Here is a 17850-nt window from a genome sequence, read left to right as displayed (position 1 = left end):
CACAGAGAATGGACTGCTTCCCAGTCATTTCTCAGTTACCTACCACAGAAAAACATTCCTAACAGATACACAAGTGAGAACTGCAAAGTGAGAAATCAACGTGGGTTACAGGAAACAGAAGATCTAAGACAAGAGGTGTGTAAAAGGCTGGATAAGTTGCAGAGATCTGAAAGGGAAAGGAAAGCACACTCTAGATAGACAAGCCTTGATCAAAGCTTTGGGGTGAGAATAAGCACAACATGTGTGACCTGGAATAGAGGAGACTGTCTTGCCTCCCAGAGAGAAGAAGCATGGATGTGATAGGATATTAAAACCAGGCACAGGTTTCATGGAGGGGAAGGAAAGAATGCCTTAAGGGACTAGTTTTTATTGGTTCTGTCATTTCCAGAATAAGAATACAACTAAGTGTGAATTAATAGTTTTAACTCTTAACCTACCGCTACCCACCAAAGTGTCCGAGAACACTAGAGTCATTTGGTGAAACAAATAGAGAAGACAAAAAAAAAAAAAAAAAAAAATCACAGTTTGAAAATTCAAGTTACTTAAAAATATGCTAATCTTCCTCTTCTAGCAGCTCTATAAATTCTCAGAAATTTTAAAAGTACTACAACTTGCTTGAGCATTCTGGCTACAGAATATCAGGCTGGTGATTATCATTCTGTAGTAACTTAACATTGATCAGTGTTTTCAGTGTTTTTTTGACGATCTTATAAATAAGACTTAGTATAACTAACTCATTGTGTTAAGATAGACAAAGATGCAGAATACTAAAATGTTTCTGGAAAAAATAAATCCCTAACCATTCTGTTTATAATTTGTCTTATTTTAGTTTTGTTTTACTTAGTAGCTGAGTACTTGCACAATTCCTCCCAACACATTTAAACACTAAATTATGAAATGCAATAGTTTCAAAGGTCCTCAGTCTTAAGTTGTCCTTTAAAGAACATCTCAAGCTTTGGTAAAAACCATTGGCTAATCTGTACAGTGGTTTTAATTCTTTGTTTTTATTATTGAGAAATGTACAGCTCATTCTTTTTCAAGAGTTTCTAGCAAAGCTTTAAAAGCAACCAATAATGTTGTAACATTTTTAAAACTGGATTAAAACCCTAGATATTTTTTTATTTAGATTTACGTCTAGAGAAAGAAAAAACAGGCAAGTAGATATGAAACATACTTAAATCTTGTTGAATTCTAGCAGTTGAAGATCTGCTTCAAATAAATATATTTTCTCAAAAAAAGGTATCTCACAAGAACACTATACCCAGGTATGTTTTATTTTATTTTTAAATATGTTACTTAAAGGTTTAAAAAATTCTCTCTATGTAATCTTGAAAATAAATTACTTGAAGATGTCTGTGAGTTTAATGAGACATGAATAACAATGCAATAATGAGGTAGTTATTGTATAAAGAAATTGCAGGTCCTTTCCTAATTCCTTGTGGACCTCAAACTGTGCTAGGAAGCCAAGTGGATGTGCAGGTTTGCCCCTTCCCCCTGCATAACCAGTGCTGTCCTCTGATCCACCATCTCCCTTAACCTCTCTGACTCTTTTACCCATACCCAGCATTAGATGATGGTGGTTATCATATTTGAGATGTCTTAAAATCACTGCTGTGGTTTCCTGCCAGTGATTACTAACAATGGCTAAATCGTTGCCATTGTTACAACACCACACTGAAAGAATTACTAAGCAAAAGTAATTTTCTTCTACTGCAGCAAAAGCAGAAAAACAAAGATCAATGTAATGGATTTTTTCTGCCAAGGAATTTAAATAATACAATTGTCCCTCAGTATTTGTGGGGGATGGATTCCAGGAACCCTCAGGGAGATAAAAATCCTCAGATGTTCAAGTATCTTATATAAAATGGCATAACATTTGCATATAACCTATGTATATCTCCCCCCACACTTTACATCATCTCTAGGTTACTTCTAACACCTAATACAATGTAAATAGTTGTTTACAATTTTTATTGTTTCCTATTTATATTTTTTCTTATTTATATTTTGTATTATTATTGTTTCCTATTTATATTTTGTATTATTTTATTGTCTTTTGTGTTCAAATATTTTCAATATATGGTTGCTTGAATCCCTAGATGGAAAACCCACGGACAAGGAGAGTTGCCTGTAATTTACAGCATCTTTAATATTCTTATCAAATTATTGGGATTCTCCTTTTATTTATTTCATCTATTTGCAAATATATCTATCATCATCCCTCTCTTTGTATCATCCTATAAGGAAAAACTAAGTGTGATCTTTTTTTTTTTTTTTTAGAGGCGGAGTCTTGCTATGTCACCCAAGCTGGAGTACAGTGGTGTAATCTCAGCTCACTGCAACCTTCACCTCCCAGGTTCAAGCAATTCTCCTGCCTCAGCCTCTGGAGTAGCTGGAACTACAGACACATGCTGCCACACCTGGCCATTTTTTTGTGTTTTAGTAGAGACGGGGTTTCCCTGTGTTGCCCAGGCTGGTCACGAACTCCTTGAGCTCACGTAATCCACCCACCCTGGGCTCCCAAAGTGCTAGGATTATAGGCATGAGCCACCGCACCTGGCCCTATGTGTGTTCTTGAGTTAATAATGCAATAAAGTCAGCATAAAATCTGTATGGCTTAATTTATTCATTAATTTGATCACACAACAAATATTTATGAAGCATCTACTATGTATCAAACACTTGTTCTAGAAGGAGGGGATTCAGTTGTGAACAAATATAGACAAAAAATATGCCAGCCCTTAGGAGTTTATATTTAGCCTGGACAGAAATAAATAAGTTACATAAGTAAGATGGGCAGATACTTTAAAAACAACATTAATAATATTAAAAATATGCAGGCAAAAGACTGACAAAGTGGAGAAGTGTGAACTTTTTAGAGACAAAGGAAGGCCTCTCTGAGAACGCACCTTCATGTGAAGACATGAAGGATGTGACTGAGTAGTCATGCAGATACAGGCAAGAGAAGTCCTTCAGGTAACCCACCTGTGAGTGCCAAGCCCTGCCTATAAGAACAATGTGTCCAGGGTTTATGTCTCATCAGGGCCAGATGAGAGGTACTAGAGGACCTGGGCCGAAGAGTGATGGGTGCTCACAGCCTTGTAAAAGAATCAAGCTGCCAGCTCCTTTGAGAAGAGACTGAAGAGGGGCCTAGAGTACCAGCAAATCCATGAGTGAGAAGATTCTGCCTTGGACTGTCTGATTAGAGTTTGGATATATTTTTTAAATGAAGCTAAAAAGACCTTGTGGACTAAATGTAGAGAGAGGGTGTCATCAAAATAGACCTTAACGATTTTGGCTTAAGCCATTGACATGAAAATGAAGCCTGTAAGAGGAGCTAGATTAAGGCAGAATATGTATTTTTAACACAAGTATGTAAAATGGATGAAGGCAGTCAGGGAGATTTTCATTTCCTATTTTATTCTTTTCCACAATGTTTATGTGATTCATAAACTGCTGTAGTGATCAGAGAGGCATTTAAAATAATATATAAAGTTTTACACATATTATAATGTATAATTTTATAATATATGCATAACAAAAAGTTGAATAACTCTATATAACTTTTACAATTACAAGAAATAGATGACATTTAAAACTCTTTATAAATGAATAAAAAGGCTGAGTTTGCTGCTGTAAGATAAGCACCAGTTTTTCCAGAGAAGCTTGAACTTGAATCCTGATTCTGTTACTTGCTTATTATATAACCTCGTACATATTTCTTCATACACTTTAACATTTAGTGTTTTCCTCTTTAAATTATATATATGCAGTATTTGTTAATTGTGAAAATTAAGCAAAATACTCTACATAGAGGCCTCTGCATATTGACTAAATTAAAAAATCATAATCAAAATTACAATATTAATATGGCAAACAGCAAAGAGAATAATGAAAGTAAAAATAGTAGCTTAGATTTCCTGTGCAGTCCCTATTACAGGATGAGCAACATTGTGATGAGCTCTTTACATGTATTGTTGAGTGCGATCTTTACAGCAAACCTCTAAGGTGGGTGCCCTTATTGTCCCACTTTACAGAGGAGGAAAAGTTAACTTGTAGAAAGAAAATGCTTCATAGACAGTAGACAGCTATTTGTCAGAAGACAAAAGCCCCTGAAGGTGCAGACCTGAAGGCCCATGGCGTTTTATCCTATCCATCCTATCCAGAAAGTTGAATGTCTTCCCTGAGCCAGGAAATCTCCATAATAGTAAGTAAACACCTCTTCATACTCGTATAAGATTTAACATTGGAGTAAATCCAAGGACAGCCAAAAAAAATTATTCGGGCAAATGGAGATGCTCTTAAAGATGAATCCAGCTAATGCAGGGAGGACTAGAAATTAAAGAAACCTCTAAGTCTAAGTCTGCACAGATAGAGGCCAACATTAATTATGATTAAACATTGGAAATAATGTTCAATCTATTTTCTCTGACACACATTCTTTGGTAAATAAAATAGTTTGTGTTTATATTTTTTCTGGTTCTCTGTGATAGTTAAATTTTACCTGTCAATTTGACTAGGATATGGTGCCCAACTTCTTGGTCCAATACTAATATAGATATTGCTGTGAACATATTTTGTCAATGTGATTAACGTCTACAATTGGTTGACTTTAAGTAAAAAAGATGACCCTTGCTAATAGAGTTGGGTCTCATCCAGTGAGCTGAAAGCTTTAAGAGCAAAAACTGATTTCCCTGAGAAGAGGAGCCTCAAGAGTCTAACACAGAAATCCTCCCTGAATTTCCAGCTTCTTTGCCCTACACATGTTAGACTTGCCAGCACTCACAACCACATAAGCCAATTCCTTAAAATAAATCTACTTACCCATGTATCTATTACACACACATGCGCGCACACACACACACATACACACACACACATACACACACATCCTTTTGGTTCTGTTTCTCTGGAGAACTGTATAATCCTGAGAGATAAACTCTCTTTTCCTTTTTAAATCATTTTCCATTTACATAATTTTATTCCCGTTAATAATGGTATCTTTATTACTTTTTTAACTTTGATGCTTTTCCAGTGCTTGGTGTTACTTTGGGTTTAATTTCTGGCTTGTCTTCTAGCATTCTAAAGGTCAACAGCACAAAATCTAAGTAGTAATAATTCAAAATGAAAAGAAAATTATGAAATTTCAAAAGACATTTAATCAAAATTTAATTTACACCTCTAGGACTATCTTTCAACATCATAATAGAAGTTTTAAAAAGTTGAATTTTTAATGCTGCAGCAACATATAAACAAATATTAAGTCACTTTTTTCTCAAGTTTAAAAATTTGACTAAATTTGAATGGTTATTCTCTATTTTAAAGATAAAATTATTGTGTTTTGGCTGTATGTCATTTTTATATCGAATAAGATAATATCAACCTAACATAACTAAAGACAGTATTTAATACTTTTAGGAATGTTCTAGACAATGCAGTTTAACAATTTTGTCAGTGTTTAAAATGTGAGAGAGAAGGATTATATTAAGCAGTTCCTCAGAAATAAGGCTGAATAAATTTAGTTGTTCCTATAGAAACCAATCATTAAAGTTTAAAAAGAAAAGATTGGGGGTGGAGGCGGAGTGAGGTTGCTGAAGAGAAGCCTCCACCAATTGTCCTCCCTGCAAGAACACCAAATCAACTATCCACACAACAAAGCAAACATCATAAGAATCAAAAATCAGCTTAGGTAGCAGCTCAGCCACAGTTGGGCAGAGCACCAAGCAGGCTCCCGAGAGCCCGATTCCAGGCCGTGGCTCTTGGACAGTGTTTCTTGACCTGTAATGGACCAGAGGGGAGACTGGTGCCCTGAAGGGAGAGTCCCAGGCCTGACAGCACTCACCACAAGTTGACGACTGAAGGGCCCTGGGTCCTCGAATGAACATTGGCTATAGCCAGGCAGTACTCACTGTGAGCCTGGGGCAGTGGTGGCCATGGGGAGAGAGTCCGCTGGTTGTGGAAAGGGGAGGAAAGAGTGGGAAGGACTTTGTCTTGTGCCTTCTGTGCCAGCTCAGCCACAGCAGAAGAGAGTACCTCAGGACCAGGAGGGAATTTGCCACCCTGAAGCAAAGGACACAAGCCTGGCTGGCTTTGTCACCTGCTGATTGTAGAGCCCTGAGGCCTTTAGCAAACACAGGAGGTAGCCAGGCAGTGTGGTTACTGTGGGCCTTGGGTGAGATCCAGTGCTGTGCTGGCTTCAGGTCTGACTCAGTGCTATCCCAGTGTTGGTGGCCACAGAGGTGCTTGCGTCACCCCTACTCCAGCTCCAGGCATCTCAGAACAGAGAGAGAGACTCCTTTTGTTTGGGAGAAAGTAGGGGAAGAGATCCTGAGAATTCTTCTGCATAGTATCCAAGACCATACGAGTCATTAATGAGGGGAATTTTGGAAACTACACAAATACATGAATTAAACAAAATGATCCTGAATGACTAGTGAGTCAATGAAGAAATTAAGAAGGAAATTTAAAAAATTCTTGAGACAAATGATAATGGCAAGTAGGTCTATGAAAAGGTGCTCAGTAGCGTTGATCATCAGAGAAATGCAAATCAAAATTACAATATATAGGCAATATTATTATAAATGACAGTGAGGATGTGGAGGAAAGGCAACCCTTGTATTATACACTGTTGGTGGGAATGTATATTAGTACAAGCACTACAGAAAACAATTTGGAGTTTCCTCAAAAAACTAAAACAGAACTACCAGATGATCCAGAAATCCCACTACTAGGTATATACCCAAAAGAAAGGAAATCAGTGTATCGAAGAGACAGCTGTACTCCCATGTTTACTGCAGCACAATTCACAATAGCCAAGATTTGTAAGCAAACTAAGTGTCCATCTACAGATGAATGGATTTTTAAAGTGTGGTACATATGGACAATGGAGTACTATTCAGTCATAAAAAAAGAATGAGATCCTGTCATTTGCAATAACATGGATGGAACTGGAGATCATCACGTTAAATGAGATAAGCCAGGTACAGAAAGATAAACTTTGCATATTCTCACTTATTTACAGGAGCACTTATTTAGAGAGATAAGAGAGTAGAATGATGGTTACCAGAGGCTAAAAAGGGTAGTACAGGGGGCAGGGGGGTGGGGAGTGCAGATGGTTTATGAGTATAAAAATATAGGTAGATAGAATGAATAAGATCTAGAGTTGAATAGCACAGCAGGGTAACTGCAGTCAACAATAATTTACTGCACATTTAAAAATAACTAAAAGAGTATAATTGGATCATTTCTAACACATAGGGAAAATGCTTGAGAAGATGGATATCCCACTTTCTGTGATGGGATTATTACTAATTGTACGCCTGCATAAAAATATCTCATATTTCCCATGAACATATACATCTACTATGAACCCATGAAAATTAAAACTTAAAAGAATTAAAAGATCAGTTCAGTACAGATCAGTTCAGTACAGATCAGTTCAGTACAGATAGTGCACATCCAGTTTTGGCACACTTGAAAATGTTTATATAGAACAAGATAAAATAAAGGCTATGGTGAAGCTGGGATTTTAAAAGTTACAATGCCTGACAATGTACATATGAATATACATTTTAGTATTATTGAGATATACATCAAATTTAGTTCTCAATAACCAGATTTTCAGGGTCTCATAGTTTTTATAAAATAGGATGAAAAACATAGCAATGTATAGAAAAATAACCATGAAGGTAGTTAAAGTGACAAAAGAGATGTTATAACCATCATTTCCTATTGGCTTCGTTGATTGGTGACCTAGTGTGCATTTCTCTGATTCTGTTCTTAAGGAGTACTCTCATTTTTGTTCATGTACCCACATCTTAGTCACATAGCTCACAATCTTCAAAGAAAGCTAAAATAAATCTCATACTCCATGGGACAATCTTGATTGGCTGACTTTTTCAAGATAAACAGAAGGGATCTAAGTCTGTCCAGTCAGAGTGATCTCAGGACTCCTGCCTTGAAAGCATTTTTGTGCCCTCTCTGGTCGTGTATAAGGGTGCATATGGCCACAGTAGCTGTTGGCAGACATATTACAGCCATGGAGAAACCAGTGTTACTACTAAGATAAATTTTCTGCCACAGAAGATAGAACAGAAATATTGGAAAAGAAGAGCAGAAACCAGACTTTTAGTAATATCATTGAGCCAACTGTTCTTAACTCTGTGTGAGTTATCATTTAATCTATATTTAATCTATATTAAATTGACTTTTTTGTTACCTAGAACTAAGGAATCAGTTCACAATACATAATAACTATTTTTGAATATATGTATTGCTAGATATTAACATATGTAACTGAAAATATAACGGTTTTAAGGCGGTACCATGAGAGATTTAAATTTTACATAACAATAAGATTTTATTATTTTAAGTGTTTATGCTAACTCTGATTTTACAGTTTGGGGGAAAGATGATGGATTATACAACTATATTCATAGATATGTATGTCAAGATGTAAAGATACTATTTTTCACTCCTGTGATAGTTTAATTCTTCAACTTGTCTAAAGAGAAAGATGTGTATACAATTTTCCAAAGTCCTTACTGGCACCATGATCCTGTTCTACAACAAAGTTTATTTTAGTAAAAATATGAAAAAACACATCCATATAACAGGAACTTAAATTACAATTCTTTGTCTCACAGGTAAACATCACTATCACACACCTATCAAGAAGGAAGTTTAATTTTGTTTTAAAAAAGGAAATGTAAGCACTATTTGTTCTTTCCACTAATGTCTTAGTAAACTGACCAAAGTCACATCTTTAGAAGCAGTGATTTTTTTTCCCCTGTTCCCCTGAGAATCTACAAATAATTACTTCTATCTGATTTTAAATACTGTAGCATTTTTTTGGTTTTTATATATCAGGTTTTAATATTTGAGCCTGATTAGAGTATATTTATGAACAAGAATATACTCAATAAAACAATTAGTAAAGTTGCTCCAGGCACTAGAGGGAAAATATGCATTTATTTATAAAACAGGAGATAAATTTGTAGCAAATGTAAGACAAACAAAAATGAGAATGTGTAGTTCTATTTCAGTCCCCAAGGAAATAAAATACTAAAATCAGAAAGCACAAGCAACTCTTGTTCATTAGAAAATAATGTGATAAAATATCATTTATTTTCAAAATGCATGAGTTATAGAATAAATTGAGCATAGTCAGCCATGCCAAATTAAACTCCACAAGAAAACGAGAAAGAAAACTAAGAGATATCCGTAGCATAGTTAAGAAAATAAAAACTTCACCATAAACAGAAATGATGTTTTTGTGGAACTAAAATTAAATATTTCAAAAGTTAGAGAAAATATCTAATCACTCTGTATCCTGTGTGTATATACGAAATACATATTTGTTTTATGAATGACTTTTAACTTGCTAATATAAAAACCACAGCTTCAACTCTTTACTACTGCTAGCCCATATTCTATTATTAACCTTTGTATATGAAAATAGTATTGTTCTTAGGTGTACTTCTTCAATGTCAAAGCTAGTAATTTAAATGATTAAAATGTTAAAAATTCAAAGGAACTGGTGAAGGTATGAATGCATTGGTATGCCAAATCACCATTTTCTTCATCTCTGTGAACATCACAGAGTTCATAATAAATATTTTATCAGCTATTATGTCCAGTGATCTCTATCATCACTACCAGTTGGAATGAACTGATAAGACGTCACATACACAGCTTTACATTTAAGTAAATTACAATAATTTTAACTTTATAAATATATGAAGAACACTATGGCTTTTGTATTTTTATGTTTTAATATGATTTTCAAAAGGATTATCTTTTTGATATCCTACCGTGTGAGGTGCCATCTCATTATGGTTTTCACTGGAATTTCACTCAGTGATGTTGAGCACCTTATCAAACATCTATTGCCATTCTCATGTCTTCTTTGGAGAAATGTCTATTCAGATTCTTTGCCCACTTTTTAACTGGTTTATTTTTCTATTTGCAATTGACTCATATGAGTTCTCTATATATTTTGGATATTAATCCCTTACCAGATACATGGCAAATATCTTCTCACAATCTGCAGGCTGTCATTTTATTATCTTGATTGTTTCCTTTGTTGTGCAGAAAATTTTTAGACTGATGTGGTCCCACTTGTTTATTTTTGCTTTTGCTACCTGAGCTTTTGCTGTGACATCCAAAAAATCATAGTCAAGGGGCTATTCCTCTATATTTTTTTCTTCTAGGAGTTTTATGGTTTCAGAGCTTATATTTAAGTTTTCAATCTGTTTTGAGTTCATTTTTATAAGTTATATCAGACATGGGTCCAGGAAATCTTTGAACACTCTTTGTGAGAATGTAATCTGGTGCAGCCATTATGGAAAATAGTATGGAAGTTCCTCAAAAAAATTAAAAATCTAATTACTATATGACCTAGCAATCCCTATTCTGGGTATACACCCAGATGAAATAATATCATACAGATATCTGCACTCCCATGTTCACTGCAGCATTATTTATAGGAACCAACTTTTAAACAATCTGAGTGTCCATTGATTAATAAATAGATAAGGAACTTATATAATAGAATATTATTAAGCCTTATAAAAGAAGGTGATTCTGCCATTTGTGACAATGTGGATGAATCTGGAGGAATTATGCCAAGTTTAAAAAGCCAGACACAAAAAGAAGAATGCTGAATGATCTCACTTATATATGAAATCTAAAAAAAATAAAATTTGAATACATATAAATAGAGTAGAATAGTGGTTACTGGGGATGGGGATAAAGAATGGGGGAAATATAAGTCAAACGGTACAAAGTTGTTATGTAGGATGAAAAAGCCTAGAGATCTAATGCACAATATGAGTACAATGACAATAATATTGTATTACATAATAGAAATTTGCTGAGAGAGTAGATTGTCAGTGCTCTAACCACACGCATGAAGGTAACAACATGAGGTGATGGATATGTAAATTATTCTGACTATAGTAATCATTTTACTATATATGTATTTAACACATCACATTTTATATCTTAAATTTATACAAAAAAAGAACAAAATATTTTTACCATTTACATATATCTGAAAATTCCCTTTTTAATGTTTTCATTATTATATGAGTTAATCTAATATTAACAGCTACTTTTATAGAAATCCAAACTCAGTTCCACTTGTAGTATTAAAAAACTGCCAAAGTAATTAAAAACCTCCCCTTAGGCAAGAGAAGAGGGAAAAAATAAAATGCAAGCTTTTTATTTGAGGTGATATGAACAAAACAGTAAGTTATGGTTTTAATTTGTTTTAACCACAGACTTACTGTGTAGCTACAAGATCTCTACTGTGTCATTTTCTAAGTGATTTTGGTCCCATCCACTAATTTTCAATTCCCAGCCCTGTTTTAAACGATTTCCTTGAGGGATGGATGAATGATTTCCTTGTGATAAATGAATGATATTTTTAAATATCTAAAATTATAGCTAGTAAGACCAAATAAATTAAAAGCAATGAGGAAATTGTGAGAATAAACTTGATTTGCTACACCTTATAGTTAAATTATATTTTATATAGTTTATTTTTAGCAGCCAATATTCAAATTTGTATGTCTTATTTTTTTCCAAAGGAGATAGAAATAAGTATTGTTATAGTCAGTTTACGAAGTGTCTATTGAAAAACTTAAATAAAAGCTAAATGAAAATTGGATTTGTGCAACATAAGGAAAGCAATCACTGACAACTTTGTTTCAAGGTATTATTTGATTTTACCTTTCAAAAATACATGTCATATGTTCAGGTGAATGTTGTTAATTTCAAAGTTGTAATCTTATCTGTATTTCATACCCCCTCACATTCTTAATATTTGCAAATCTTTGTTTTTAAAGGCATATATATTAGACCAAAGGCAGATAAATATAGCAGCACACTTCAGAGACTATAAAATAATAGTTGATGTTGCAATCCCATAAGCAGATTCAGAAGGCAGTTTCAAGAAAGTAGTTTCCAAAAATTATTTGTGCAATAGCAATATAATTAGATTAAATATATCACTTCTAAAAGTGATGCATTTTGGGGTGCAGTTTCTGCTTTAACAATGTGACTCTCATTAATTTGTAATTATATCTTAAAATATAACTCAGATTGAAGAAATTTCCCTATAGTTCATTGATGTGTTTTTATACTCAATAAAACAAGATGCTTAAATATCTGAATGTAAGATTCAAGTAGGATAAATAAAAAGAAGCTTCTGGTAGCTAAAGAAGCAGGTGTTAAGTGAATCTGCCCTCATAACTCAGATGTTACAAAATATGGTCTTTTAGGCTAATATATTCTACCAGAACATTCAGAACTGAAAGTGATTAACAAGCCAATGCTTCACAATCAATAAGGGGATGCATGCCTACTATTACAAATGCAGATATTATGTATTCTGCATCTCCTCTACGAGTCAACATTTTAAAACATTGATTAAGCACTTGCTATTTGCAAGGCAATTTAGAAGTTCAAATAAAAGAATGTGGGTACATATGAAGAAATAACCAAAGACAGAATGTGATTGTCTAAAGTATAAGAATATTTTCATTCTGAAATTTATTTTATTAAATATAATCTGAGTTACATGGAAACAAAGTGGAGGGATCAATTATCTGTTTTAATGAGGCAGTCTTTCAATAATTCAAAATATAAGGCAAATCAATTGTATTCCATTGTAAAGAAAAAATCCATATTATTTTTTAGCATTATAACACAAATAAAACAATAATGTCTCCACAATTTTCTCATTTATTTTTTGTCTTCCTGATGTTTTTCATTCTATATGTTATTGAAGATAAATATCTATTATTTACTTTTAAAATAGTTATAAACAATGAGAATATATCATAACTATTGAATTCTAATTAACCCAACTCTGTGTGCCTATGGGATTAAAACAACCTAGATTTGTCATATAATATCAATACATTAAAAATGTTTACTAAATAGTATGAGTGGTAATATCCACTAGGAACTTACATTTTTAGGTAAGTCATGTATAGATTTGTTCAAAAAATTATCATTTTAAAATTCAAAATTCATACATTAACAACTATTAATCAGGATGCTGTGACTTTTTGGCAGGAAAAAAAACCTTTTTATTTTATTTTTTATTCTATTCCTTTGAGAAGTGGCTTATCTCCAATTAGAAAAATAAATATTTAATTTATAGAAATTAACATATATATTTGAAGCAGATACTGTCCAACCTGGAATAGTATGAACCTGGTAATGATATTATATGGGGACATGTGAAAGCTGAATTAACATACATTTTTTCTGGCAAACAAAAGATTTCATTTCACTGATAACGGAAACAAAATGGAGAAATAATAGGAAAGAGAGATAAGTTAAAAGAGGACAATACAAATAAATCTGAGCTTGGAAAATATCATTCTGCATCAATTCTGTTGGTGAAAGGAGATGAGAGTGAAAACAGAATATTAATGTTGTAATAAATATATTATGAATAAGCTATAAATTAAAGATACATATTTGTTATATATGATTACTGAAAAATATAAGTGAACAGGATAATAACTATTCCTTTAAAAAAATAAGTGTTGAAAAATTCAGGTCAAGAGATACTAAAATGAACTCAAAAATTTCAATCCAATTTTCATAATTATTCATATTCCTTATGAAATCAATTATTTGCAAATCTGATAATATTTTGCCAAATGTTTTAATATACTCTTTTTATTATACAGCTTGATAAAATTAAAAGGAGAACATTTGTTTCCCATTGTCTGTTTTTTATACAAAAGGAGTGTCTGCTTTACTAAATGACATATTTTCTCAATGTTAGTATAATCCATATGTGAAATTATGTAGCTAAATATTCCTTAAGAGCACATTTGTTCTATTTTAAAAGTCTATGCTAAAATCACAACAAAAACATCTGTTCATATCTAGAAATGAAAGTATTTTTAAAACATAATTTAAATTCTATGATGTGCATATCACTCTGGAGGAAGATGAGTATTTTGAAGAAAAAATGTTCAGTTGCATTTCACAAAAAGATCTTAGTCAGCACAGAAGTTATGAAAATAGATTTAGAATTAAAAAAGTACACAAATAGCTATATTATACCTAAATATAGCTTACACTGGGTTACAATTTATTTTCTTTATACAAAATAATAATTTTACAATAGCATCAACACTGCTTGGCAAGCGACTTAGTAAGGTGTGGGTAGCAGACAGGAGAAATGAAAATGAATTGGGCTAGAAAATGATGGCTGCTGTCAAAGATTGACACCCAAAGAGAAAGTCCAATTAAAGTTAAGAAATACGGACAGAGGAAGTCTTAGCCAGAGAAGTCTAACATCTAGAATCTAAAAGGAACTTAAACCAACAAGCAAAAACAACCCCAGTAAAACATGGGCAAAGGACACAGACAGACACTTTTGAAAAGAAGACATACAAGAAACCAACAAGCATATGAAAAAAATGCTCATCACTTAACAGAGAAATGCAAATCAAAAACCACAGCGAGATAACATCTCACACCAGTCAGACATTATTAAAAAATCAAAAAACAACAGATGCTGGCAAAGCTGTGGAGAAAAGAGAACTCTTACTCACTGTTGGTAGGAACATAAACTAGTTCAGCCACTATAGAAGGTAGTTTGGAGATTTCCCAAAGAACTTAAAGCAGAGCTACCATAAGATCCAGCAATCCCATTACTGGGTATGTACTCAAAGGAAGACAGATCATTATACCAAAAAGACACATGCACTAAAGTTCATTGCTGCACTATTCACAATAGCAAAAACATGGAATCAAATTAGGTGCTAATGGTGGATTGGATAAGGAAAATGTAATACATATAAATTACAGAATATTATACAGTCATGAAAAAGTATGAAACTATGTTCTTCTCAGCAACATGGATGGAGCTGGAAGCCATGATTAAAAAATTAATGCAGTATCAGAAAACTAAATACCACATATTCTCACTTATGAGTGGGAGCTAAACATTGAGCACACAAGGATATAAACCTGGGAACAATAGACCCTGCAGACTACTAGAGAGTGGAGGAGAGGAAGGGGGTGTAGGTTGAAAAACTACCTATTGGATACTATCCTCCCTACCCAGAAGCAATATACCCATGTAACCAACCTGCACATGTGCCTCCTGTAACTAAAGTGATAATAATAATAATAATAATAACAACAACAACAACAATAAAGAAATCCAGTGTGTATTTTATACTTACGTTAAATTTCAATTTGGAATAGTGGAGTGTTCAATAGCCCATGTAGCTAGTGACTACCCTATTGGACAACACAGGCCTGGAGTTTTTCTGGAAGAGGACTCAAGAAACAGTTAACAGGGGTTGCCTCTCAGGAAGAAAACTAAGAGACTAGGGGTATAAAGACAGAGCAACGTTACTCTTAACCACAAACACTTCTGTCTTGCTTGAATTATGTGTCAAGTATATGGATTGTCTATATAGAAAATATACGCCACAATAGACAGATACACATGCAGAGTCTTTGGACAACACGAACAACAGCAAAGCTTCAAAGTCAGGGCAAACAAAGCAGAAACTAGGCAGAGGAAACTCAAAAACAGATGAGTTTGCTATTGAGTCATGTGATTAGGTTGGTCCTAAAACAGACTACAGAATACTGCCTAGAGTGGGAGAAATACAATAGGAGTTCCTATCCAAATCAGGTTATAGACTATCTAACAATATTATGAAAATGAAACATCAATTGAGAGTTTGAATCTCTGATTCCATTTCAAAGGCAGTTATAGTTATAATGAATATCATGCAACATGACATTTATATATATCCTTGGAATTTATCCAAGAAATGTAAGATATTTATTTTGTTTTCTTCCACTGAAACTTTGATCTTTTGCATTTACTCCTACAGGTAAAATCCTTGTACAGTTTTGCACGGAGATAGAAGTCATGAAGCCATGCTAGTTGAAATAAGTCAGGTCTATGAATTGAACTGACCCTATCTTGTATCTGAGTTCCAGTAACTGGGCTACTTTCCCCCCTTCCATATAAGAAAGCACCATTCTGACCATTAATTTCAGGAGCCCCTTCCTGCTCTTGTCTCTCAGGCCTAACTCCTTTTCTCAGTTACTAAAAGGAATCCATCTAATGTTGAGGTCTTCTCTCTTCAGTACAACCACTAACTAACTGCCTGCATCTCAGAGACTGACTCTATTTTTTTCCGATGTTGTTGGTATGTTAGTCTGGTCTTTTATTAATTAATCAAGTGAGCTTTTTCTTCCCATTTTATTCTTATAATTGTGTCTGGTTTTTAGTCTCTCTGGCATTTCTCTGACCTGTCTCACTGTCCTGGAACCATGTTGAAAGTACCATGCCATCTGTACCATTTGCATTCTTCATTGCACATGGTTCAGGCCACAGCCTGTGTTTGATAAATACTAATTAGCTAGATAAGGAACTAAGTCATGATGCCAGGTTGCAGGATTATTAAACTATAATTGTAAAAATTACATTTTTAAAATAAAATGAATGAGGCAGACATAGTTTCTACCCTTAAACCTAGTGAATAGGATGTCTGATGCCAGTTATATATGTGACAGTGCTGTATTCTCTCATGAAAGGTATTTCTCAAAGTTTATTTTACCATTTTCCTCCTTTTTAATTTTATCATTCTACTCATTGTATTATTTTCCTGTATTTTTCTCAATGTTCTCATTTTCTAATTTTCCTTATTGTTTAATGTCAATCTGCTATTGTGTATTGTATTTTCCTCTGTATTAGTGTATTTCAAGACTTTTCTCCTTTTATTCAAAACTCTTAACCAACATCATTTAGTCTGGCACAGCATAGTGAGCTCAGCAAATATAAAAGTAAATAAATAAACAAACCTGTGCCAGTTTTCTGGTTGAAATCTGAGAAAATATTATTCAAAAGGTTGACTCTCTATTATTAAAGACATGACATTAAATAAGAAATATCTTTATAACATAGGAACTTTACCTGCTGAAGTTGGATCTTCTTCATCTGATGCTGTAAAAGGAAAAGGTGAAATGAGGATGGGGTAGAAGTGAAGGGAGGGAGAAGTGGGGAGAGAGAAAGAGAAAAAGAGATATTGAGATTGAACATAAATATATTTCACATTTCCAAACACTAACTACAAGTCCCTGACTTGTACTTTTGTGTATACATTAGAAAATTGTCATTATTTGGTAACAGATTAATGAGTATTCACATTAAATCAAAATATATATACTCCTATACTTTAAAATATCTATTAATATTTATTAGAAAAAAACATCGAATTGTCTGAATTTGATTTCCTTTGCAAACAAGATTAACGTTAGTTAATTTGAGTGTAAATTATTATAAATATTATTGCTGAAAAATATGAATTGTATATAACATAGAGCTAGCCCATCATCAATTTTCTATTTGGCAAAGAGAAATTAAAAGTCATGGTTGACAGTCAAAAATTGTGTTCCATGAGATAGAAGTTATAAGAAAGGAAGAATTAAACTTCAGAGTGATTCAAAATCACTTTGGACTTTTCTTAAACATGAAGATTCCAGTTTTCTCTCTCGCTCTCCGTGTGTGTGTGTGTGTGTGTGTGTGTGTGTGTGTGTGTGTGTGTGTCATATACCACACACTTCAAAATGTAGTAGTGATGATTCTGTGGTAAGAACAGAGGAACCTGCATTTTAAACAGTGATCCCAGGTGGTTCTGACTTATGTTCTGCAGCCCACACATGGATACACACAGACATTATAAAAGAGAAGGCCACAATATGAAAATACAATTTTATCCTTGGGTGGTGGTTACCAACCCTGTAAGTATATTAGAATCCCAAATTCTGGGCTCCACATAGAACCAATTA

The 17850-nt window shown here is 33.5% G+C and overlaps 1 protein-coding gene across 1 annotated transcript in view; it reads right to left on the bottom strand.

Moving 5' to 3' along the window:
- Positions 1-17850, bottom strand: part of EDIL3 (EGF like repeats and discoidin domains 3) — a 453978-nt gene that overhangs the window by 264664 nt on the left and 171464 nt on the right. Inside the window, exon 3 of the mRNA XM_010376216.2 lies at positions 16976-17005. Coding sequence (XP_010374518.1) covers positions 16976-17005 — 30 coding nt within the window. The remainder of the gene's footprint in view (positions 1-16975; positions 17006-17850) is intronic.

This window comes from Rhinopithecus roxellana, chromosome 3 (assembly GCF_007565055.1).
Source record: "Rhinopithecus roxellana isolate Shanxi Qingling chromosome 3, ASM756505v1, whole genome shotgun sequence".
Lineage (NCBI taxonomy): Eukaryota > Metazoa > Chordata > Mammalia > Primates > Cercopithecidae > Rhinopithecus > Rhinopithecus roxellana.
Note: the sequence above shows the minus strand (reverse complement) of the source record. Positions and strands in the feature narration are given on the sequence as shown.